The 9,716-nt window shown below is 37.6% G+C and overlaps 1 protein-coding gene across 1 annotated transcript; it reads left to right on the forward strand.

The window, feature by feature from the left end:
- Nucleotides 1-4,325: 4,325 nt before the first annotated feature.
- Nucleotides 4,326-9,177, forward strand: LOC123966139 (adhesion G-protein coupled receptor F1-like). The gene is made up of 6 exons (XM_046042352.1): nucleotides 4,326-4,568; nucleotides 4,756-4,932; nucleotides 5,032-6,390; nucleotides 6,506-6,547; nucleotides 8,800-8,844; nucleotides 8,930-9,177. Exons 1-6 carry the CDS (start codon nucleotides 4,326-4,328, stop codon nucleotides 9,008-9,010), a joined length of 1,947 nt encoding a protein of 648 aa, XP_045898308.1. The 3' UTR covers nucleotides 9,011-9,177.
- Nucleotides 9,178-9,716: the final 539 nt, after the last annotated feature.

Raw genomic sequence — 9,716 nt, forward strand, 5'->3', positions numbered from 1 at the left:
CTCCCGCCGTTGAAGGCATGCAGGTGACTGGGATCTGTGCTTTAGCTGATGTGTTTAAACAATCACTCCAAGCTTTGGACCCTCACCACCACGAAGTCTAATAAATAACAGGTTTTTAACAATTATTCAACTTATCTTTAATAAAATCAACTACAAATTATTCTAGGATCTAGTTCTGGACATGCAGTATTAGCCTTAGATTTTTAAACATTATTTTTTTAAAGTAAAACCTATTTAAAAATAAAGCCTACCCAATCAAGCACCAAACAAAGGCTGGCCTCAGCTGCTCTCTCAGGTGTGTGACTGCAGAAAGAAAGGACCAGGTGAGCTTCCCTCCCCTATTTATAGACTCTGCCCCTTTACCTGGGTCCTAGTGCTAAATGTCGGGTCGGAAATAAGGACCAGCCAGGCCAGTGGAAGACCTTGGACCTACCCTAACCAACGTATTAAACTCAACAAAATTACTCTATTAGCTTTCTTCTGTAGTCAAAAACTGCATAGTCACAGACTTCACTGGAGACGGTCAAGAGTCGGTGCAAAAGAATTTATTCCAATTTATTATATCCAATTTATTCCAAGACAGATAAACCCGAGTAACATCCCTGCAGGTCTCAGGATGGAACTGAGCTGAACTCCTTATATTCACCTTAAACTCCACCTTATCTCCTCCTTCCAGGTGGGCGTTACACCTTAACTCCACCTACAGTGTTCGCTGACCACTCCTCTCCTTTGGTGAATTTCTTATCCTCTGCTGCCATCTAGTGGCCGTTTTTATGTACTGTTTTACCAAATTAACCCTTTCACTAATTGTCACAATTTCCAATTAAATAATTAAAGCGGCTGGTGCTTAAACAGATCTCAGTCACGACAGCAAAAGTTACTCACATAATCACTTCCTCTTAAGTGATTGTGCCTACAAAAAAAGCGTGAGAACATATTTGTAGCAGTACTTTAGTGACCTTGAAAAGTTCTGAAGGAAATTCAAAAGAGTCTCTGGCTTACTTGACACACCTCTGTAAAAGCTTTCAGAAAATGTGAGATCAAATTCCCCTGAATAAGAAAAGCAGGAATTTCCACTGCTTGGAGATACTGGGGACACAAAAATAAGCATCCATAGGTTGATTTGGACCAATCTCCGGGATATACACACCCCTGCGCATGTTTAATTGTGATATGTCTTACGATCTCTACACAATAAATTTTTTGAAAAAGGAAGAAAAAAAACCTTCCAAACAGGAGTCCTGTGCACTACCAACCAAGCTAATCGCACACAAGTAAATGTAGTAACAAATTCATGTAAAATGAATATAAATGGTCAATTGACAATGTTCTGGCCCTAAAGATGTGAAAAAAATTTGGTCCGATGCCAGTCTTATTTGCCGACCCCTGGTCTAGGCAGTGGTAGAACAGTAATACTGCACTGTAGAAATAAAAGCTAGATAAATAAAACATTTATTAAGGTAAATGTAGTAACAAACATTATGATTGTATTGTGTATAATCTGAACAAGTATGCTGTCAGATAAATACAGTGTTTCTTCTAAAATAGAGACTGATCACTCCTAGTAAGAGTCTAATCAATCAATTCATCAATCTTTATTCGTGTAGCACATTTCAAACAAAAGCCATGACACACAAAGTGCTTCACACTATAAAAATACACACACACACACACACACTGATTTAAAGTAAAAGACAATAAAACATGAGCATAAAACTCAGATTTGCTATGAGGAAACACTAGAGGCTGAATAAGGTATTAAAAGAAAAGTAAAATAAGGATAAAAATAAATGACGAAAAAAAAGAATAAAATCAAATACTAAAATAAGAATAATTAAAATAAGATAACATGATACAAAATAGAATAAAACAGCCTATGAGTAAAACAAAAAGTTCAAAGATTAATAAATAGATAAATCGTTCAATCGATAAACAGATAGCTTAATTAAATAAATATATTTCATTAATTAAAAGCGGGGTTAAACAAGTAGGTATACTTTTTAAAATATCAATGTTCTCTACTATAGAAGTATACAATTGACAAGACTTTATTTGGGCTGTTAATGTATTCCATGGGGGCAAGAAAAATTACAAAATGGAGAAAAAAATTGTAACTGAATGTCCAAGTACAGCATGGACTGTAAGTGGACCTTAAGTCTATATTATGTACTGTATACGCATTGGTATAATGGTATTTGTGTATCTTTGGTTACGGTGATCATGTTCAAAGGATGCTAGGTTGGGTTAGGAGGTTAGCAAGTATTTTTTAGAGGTTACAGACAAATAATAATGATACAAAACTATCATTATACTTTGTAATGTTAGTGTTTTCTGAAACATAAATTCAAATAATTGCTATAAAGAACTAAATTCCTCAAAAAAATTATTCTATGCCAAATATGCTCAATATACTGTACATAGTAAGAATAAGTATTTGAATAAATTAGTATTAGATCAGGTTTATTTTAATCAATACCGATCCATTAAAATATGCCAGGATAACAATCCTTTGGACTTCCTCGGGGCATCTCTAATATTAATATTTGGGGTGATGTATATTTGTGTTTTGGGACTGGTCTATGCTTTATGTAGGTGAGTTTTTGCCTTTAAAGATACCTTAACATCTCTCCTACATTTAATCTACTGCTTTTAAAGGGGCAGAGAGGAACTTAAACGATTGGTCATTAGTGAAGCTCACTTCAACTCCACCAGCTGATACTGTAGTCCTCGTTATAAGAATGTATTTAGCCTCACTTTAATATTGGGCCTTTCACATTTCTCACATTTCCGCCTCCTCAATCCTTGAGCGTGTGACCCGGAAATCGATCTGAGCGCGCCATCTTGATGGACATCTCAATTCTTAAAATGCACATCGAGGAGGGAGGATTGAGGATCGAGAAGTGAGGATACATCGGTGTATCCTTTGCGCAAGTCTTTTCAGGCGCTGTGACATTTAAAAGAGGCATGACATGCAGCTGGACCAACCCATAGCCGCAGCAGGATTCTGCAGTGTTTATGTGGTATTCATAAGTTGTATCAGTTAAGCCTATTAAAAATGATAAAATGCGCGATCAAACTTTCTGCCCTTCATCGTTTGTGTAGCGGCTCATAAAGCGCTGTTCTAACCGCATTCCTTAATGTCATTTCACTTTGATATCACTGATGTTGTTATTGTTGAATGTGATGTGCGGATGGGCAGCAAGATTGTAAAAATGAACATTAAATAGCGGCTGGATGAAGCCTCCCCAGAGACACTGCGCGCATTTATGCAAGAGCAACAGCAACAGCAACATAAATTAATAATGAAAACATCGGGATCTAATGTTAATTCATGTTCTGTGTTCTTCTGCACATCCAAAAGGTCTCACACAAAGTCCAGTTTCATACAATGAAACTGTTTGGAGTAAATCAGCCGTCCTTCTGATCAATCCTGAGCTCCATCAGAGTCTAAACATGTATTATAGAAGCTGAAATTTAATTCTGTTTTCTTTCCTGTCAAGTTTATTTCTGCAGGATTTTTGGGTTTGTCCCACGATATTTGCTGTAACATTACTGCACGGATGGAAACGTTTAAATGACTGACAGCAGCCTCTCTAACCATCAAATTAAATTATTAAAGATAATAACAGTACATCAATATAACACACAAGAAAGAAATCGCCTGGAAAGCTACAGGGAGCTGGCATCTAAATCTGATGAAATAATTAGTTGGTGGGGGGCGGGTGGAGGATTTATGCGTAGCCTATATGAGTTCCGTTGATGTCCGAGCTGATCCTCGCATCACACCAATTCAGCAGCTATAATCGTGACAAAACAGAGCAAACAGCTGCTGATGTCAAATTATTAGGCAGTAATATAAACCAGAGCATTGATCTGCTGTATTTCATGTTTTTTATATATATATATATATATATATATATATATATATAGTTCCCATGTAGTCTTCACATGTCATTCCAACAGTAGAGTCCTGTGGTGTTTTAATTGGGGCTATATGAGATAATTGTTACAGGGTCATTTTGTAAAGGGACTTATGATGAAACGCTCACCTCATCAAGCCATGGGCTGAAATAATCTCCTGTTTTCTGTGTTTGTACTGTTTAGCCTGCTGTAATGTGACTGTTTTCCACAGATGCTAGAATGTTCATTGGAACCTTGAGATGTTTCTACGTGTTATAATGTTGACAGACATGTTTCTGGATTGTGAAGAAATTATCTGTAGCCTTTAGTGCCAAAAGATGGTCAGCTCATCTGTGATCACAGCTTAACACTGGACAGATGATTCAGCTGTGCAACAGGTAAAATTTAATTGACGTTGCTTTAAAATGACGACTCCGAGGACAGGACATCTCATTTCGTTAAATGGCTATTTCCTCTCGCCTCGCGCCTCCTTCTCGACTACTCGAGCTTGCATCTCGGGAGGAGTTGAGGATCGAGGAGGAAGAAATTTGGGAAAAGAGAAAGGCCCGTTGTGTCACACTGCGCCAGGACTGCCCTACTGCCAATTGTCTACAATACTGCAAAAACTCAGTTGGTCATACCCATCAGCATCAGGAGTTTGTGCTTGCGTATGCAACGTAACAGTTTACGGATGAAAGATTAGATTTATTATTAGATATATATTAGATTTTTCTACAAACAAAAACTAATGGCATTATTTTAAAGATATGAATACAAATCCTACACTTTGTAAATTTAATTTGATCTTTTAGATACTGTGTAATGCTGCTTCTTGTTTTCCTTAAATTCTTGCAGAACTTGAATAATAATTCATTGCCAAGATTCTTGACACAACTCAGCTCTGACACTGTCAACTTGACTGAGCAAGTGGTTAACTCTCCTGGAACCATTAAGGCCATTGTTCAAATACTCAACAATGTAGCCAATGTGTCATCATCACTAAATATCCCAATAACTAATTCTTCAATGGAGGTATGTAAATTAGTATATTGAGGTTTATACATGTCCTACACAATATGCACATTTCAATAAAATTCACATGTACTAATATCTTCTTTCCTTTGAATTTAGAACATCCTATTAACTGCAGGTGTCCTCACCATAAATGGCTCAAAGACATCATGGGGCTTTCTGAATGGCAACGACACCAGCAACATCAGAGCAACACAAAGAAAAAGTGTCAGCTCAGCATTCTTGCAGTCCCTTGAGAATATAACAAGTTATCTTACCAATGACTCTTTCAATATTGACACACCTTCAATTCTCTTGAACAAAACAACATTTACAAACCCCTTTATGGCAGACTTTAATTCCTCTGTGGAGATAGACATACCAACGTCTGATGGAAGAAGTAAGTTTATCACTGTGGTAACATTTGCCTCAATGGATAACGTGCTCCCTGCAAGAGACAAAGGAAATTCATCCATCTACGTCATCAACGGGAGAGTCGTACTTGTTCAGTCCAGTGGTACCGTCGATAATGTTTCGTTCACATTTGATATTATAAACAATACTCTGGGGAACGCTCAGTGTGTTTTCTGGAACTTCAGCCTCTTCAGTGGTCTCGGGGGATGGGACAATGGGGGCTGCGTGTTGGTATCTAACAACACCAACGTCACCTGCAACTGCAACCACCTGACCTCATTCTCTATCCTTATGTCACCCTACACCATATTTGACATTGTGTTGGATTACATTACCTACATTGGAGTTGGCATATCTATGGCTTCCTTGGTCATATGCCTCATTATTGAAGCTATCGTCTGGAGAAAAATAAGAAGGAACACCACATCTTACTTGCGTCATGTTTCCATTGTTAACATCGCTGTGTCTCTCCTGATTGCTGACATCTGGTTCATTATTGGGGCCGCCATCTCAGATGCAAAGACCGTAAACCAATCAGCATGCACTGCGGCTACATTTTTTATCCATTTTTTCTACCTTGCCCTGTTCTTCTGGATGTTAGCCTCAGCTCTGCTGTTGTTCTACCGCACAGTCAGTGTCTTCGACGGGGGTTTGTCTAAAACATCTATGTTGGCTATTGGATTCTCTCTAGGCTACGGGGGCCCTCTCATCATCGCTGTCATAACTATAGCTGTAACTGCACCCCAAAATGCGTACATCCGAGACGCTGGGGTCTGCTGGCTCAACTGGGATAAATCCCAAGCTCTACTGGCATTTGTGATCCCTGCACTGACAATAGTGGTGATAAACCTGTTAATCCTGCTTGTTGTGATTTACAAAATGTTGAGAAGAAGGGTAGGAGACTCTGCACAAGCAGCTGAGAAGCATGTAATGGTGGTTATTGCAAGGAGTTTGGCTGTCCTCACACCATTTTTTGGATTAACTTGGGGTCTGGGAGTCGGAACCCTCGCCGACCCGAACAATAGAGGAATCCGTATTATATTTGCATTGTTCAATTCACTGCAGGTACAAATACAGTAGTTGATGACCTATATATTATTGTGTACTGTGATACCTAAAATATTGTACATATTCTGAATTAGTCAATATGTCGTCTTAGCTACTCTGTCTTTCTTTTAAGGGTTTCTTCATATTGGTGTTTGGAACTCTGCTGGACAAAAAGGTGTGTGTCTCAATATTTTTTTTAACTATACAACTGCTCACTTAATTCAATGGAAACCCCACTCTAAAGTAGAATTCAGTTTTTTTAATTCTTTAATATTGTATTGCCAATGTCTAATATATGAATTAAATTGGCTGCTGTGCAGCAGACAAGATGAAACTCCAAAGACACTGAATGATAGAACAGATTTTTGGAAATTGTTATAGCTTGATTTAATAGATACTGGTTAAAGATACATTATCATAACTGAATATCTCAAACAAAACTTCTATAAATAGAGTTACGTAGTGTTGAAAAAAGAACTGCATTTTAAAACAAAAACATGCAAATTTGGATATGTTTTACAGGCACTATTAGGAAAGGGACATATGATTCATGAAGTCCAGTCTGAATAATCCATCCAGTTGATGACACAAGACATTCTCTGACTCAATAGTGGAATTACAGTGTTCATGTTACGAATTAATCTGCCAGAAATGTGTGCTTGCACATATTTGATTAGCCATCACAGTGCTTCTAACTGCTCATTAAATGAATCTACTGACAAGCATGAACTTTAACATTACTGCTCTTTAAAGAGGTGGTATTTGGCTTTTTCCCTCTCCTTTATTTAGTTATATATCTTTTTTGTGCATGTAACAAGCTTGCAAAGTGAAAAAGCCCAAAGTCCAGCCGAAAGGGAGTTCCCATCTCCCACAGAAAGCTCTGCTCTGAACTGCTTGAAAACAGCTCGTTTGTAGTCCAGCCCTTCACTTCCTTTACTTGTGACGTCACAATGAAAACGCGTCATAAAGCTGATTTGTAGATTTCGAATATTGACAGTTTTACGAGAAGTGATGGCGGAACAAAAATGTGCTTGAATATTTTCGGAGTTGAGGAGCTCCGCAAGTGGCTGCGGGGGAAGCCTGTGCCAACCCACAGGAGGAGCGTGTGAGGCCGGCCAGCCGCCCGCTCACAGAGCCCTCTGCTCCCGCCGTCACACAGACCGCTGCAGCAACAACGGCAGAGGAAAACACAGCTGGAAGGTTTTCATACTTATCTGTCTTTACATTCTGAGGAATGTTGAAACGTTTTAACTTAAAAAAGAGAAAGCTGTGTGGATCGCTGGTGTGTGGGTCACATTGAACATTGCGTCGCGGCAGTTGTGTGTGGCGTCGTCATACTATCTCTGGGTACTACCTGCAATGGAAAACGGAGCAGGGCCGAGTAGAGTCGAGTCTATCGATTTGCGCTATGGTAGCATTTTTCGGCAAGGCAGCATAAATCGTCAGAACACCAGCAACAGTTCAACGTTTAGTCCTAAAACACGATGCAACTCCGATTCTGTTTGGGCCTGGAAATTCACAATCACAATCTCTAAGTATGCTTTATTGGTTGTGAATTATATTTAAAATAAACATGGCAATGTAACTTCACAGACTGTTCAAGTGCGGAGTTGTTGTAAACGTCGGCTAACACAGCTAAAGTTATAACTATAATGCTAATGTTACACCTGATGTGAAAGCTACTGAGCGAATGTTCAAATTGTTTGGCCAATTTTTATGTAAAATTGAGTTGAAATATGATGATTTTTGTAGTGGTTTATGGTAAGATGTGGAACAATGATGTTGTGTGGTTGTGGACTTCTAATCTGCTAGGTTATGATCTCAGTCTGAAGCGGCTTTGATTTGGATCACACTACCTTGTTTCTTATGACCCGCCCTTCTCTGCTTCTGATTGGCTAGTAGTCCTTACCTGGTAACTGTGCATGTGCAACTCCCAACAAAGATTTTGTGCAAGTAAGATGCATCAATCTGTAGCTCAAGAGCGGAGCGTACAACACACAGGGTGAAGAGGAGCTGCAGCAATGTGCAGTATGAGAAAAATATGGTGTTTTTTGAAATTTAAACCATGTAAACCTGTTCTGGTACAACCCCTAATTAAGATATTGAACCTGAAAATGAGCATAATACCACCTCTTTAACATTACACAAGTCCACTTAACCAAGTCAAACAACACCTTTTAGTCATGGTAGCCTGTTTACATTAGTATTGTCAGGCTCTGTCCTTTTCCATCCATCCGTGAGCTACTGTAATGAAAGCAAATTGATGGTAGTCATGATTTCTTATATCGAGAACACGGGTAACACTCTCCATGCCTTTGAACTACATAACATCATACTTGTTGATCCTCTAAAAATGTGTTCATTTATTTAAAGAAACTTGTTTGAGTTTTAAAGCAGTGTGCTCATTTTTGAGAATTAACGTTTCAGGTGCGGTCAGAATTAGGGTCAGAAATGTCCAGAAGTGGAACAAGGGTAAGGACAGTTGTCTTAATCAATACATTTTCCTGCTTGCAGATTCAAACATTGTAGTGATACATTTTTTTCTTTCTTGTTATAGAGCACCAGCACTGGAAACTCATCAAGTGTATTTACCTTTTTCAAGAAAGCTAAAGCTTCCAGACAAAACCTTAAAAGCTAAACTTCTAAATGCTAGTGTAGCGGTTTTATTAACTGCTAGCGCCTTATGGTAGTCATGTCATATGTAATTTTGGCCACATACTTTGGTCTAGAAATCTCAACAACTATTACACATATTGCCATAACATTTTGTTTAGACAGTTATGTTTCCTACACTATAAAAATGCCATAAAAAACAGAATAATACTTTTGTTAAAAACATTAATCATAAAATAAAGATTGTATTCTGTAAAGTCATTTTATGAGAAATTATAGTTTTTGAACAGGATTATTCCATTGCTTAACTTCCTTGAATGTTAAATTACATTGAATTCTATGTAAAAAGATAAAACAACTAACATCATGTCATTGAGAGTAAAATTAAGAGAAGTTTTTTTTTACACTGAAACTTCAAATAAATGAAAAAAAAAAAGACCAATTGTAAAAAAAAAAAAAAAAGACAAAGAAGAACACTTATCCTAAAATGTTTATTTTACAAATAACATTATTTAAAATCCAGATATTAACTGCACCTTTTCTGCATTTAAAGTCCAACTGCAGTAGAATGAAAAATAAATGTATAAATCTGCATAGAAACAGAAACAAATATTGGAGAAATACCTTTAAATTACATAATTAAATGAAGTCTGCTGTTTTCAAACAGTATTCTTTGGTAAATTCATAAGATTATAAAATTCTCCCACAAGAGCTCCCCGTCAAAGTACAGA

Source organism: Micropterus dolomieu, unplaced genomic scaffold, assembly GCF_021292245.1.
Source record: "Micropterus dolomieu isolate WLL.071019.BEF.003 ecotype Adirondacks unplaced genomic scaffold, ASM2129224v1 contig_12772, whole genome shotgun sequence".
Classification (NCBI taxonomy): domain Eukaryota; kingdom Metazoa; phylum Chordata; class Actinopteri; order Centrarchiformes; family Centrarchidae; genus Micropterus; species Micropterus dolomieu.

Coding starts and splice junctions, on each gene's coding strand:
- LOC123966139 (XM_046042352.1), top strand. CDS start 4,326: ATGACGACTCCGAGGACAGGACATCTCATTTCGTTAAATGGCTATTTC. Junction 6,391..6,505: donor CATTGTTCAATTCACTGCAG/GTACAAATACAG, acceptor CTTTCTTTTAAG/GGTTTCTTCATATTGGTGTT. Junction 6,548..8,799: donor GAACTCTGCTGGACAAAAAG/GTGTGTGTCTCA, acceptor TTAACGTTTCAG/GTGCGGTCAGAATTAGGGTC.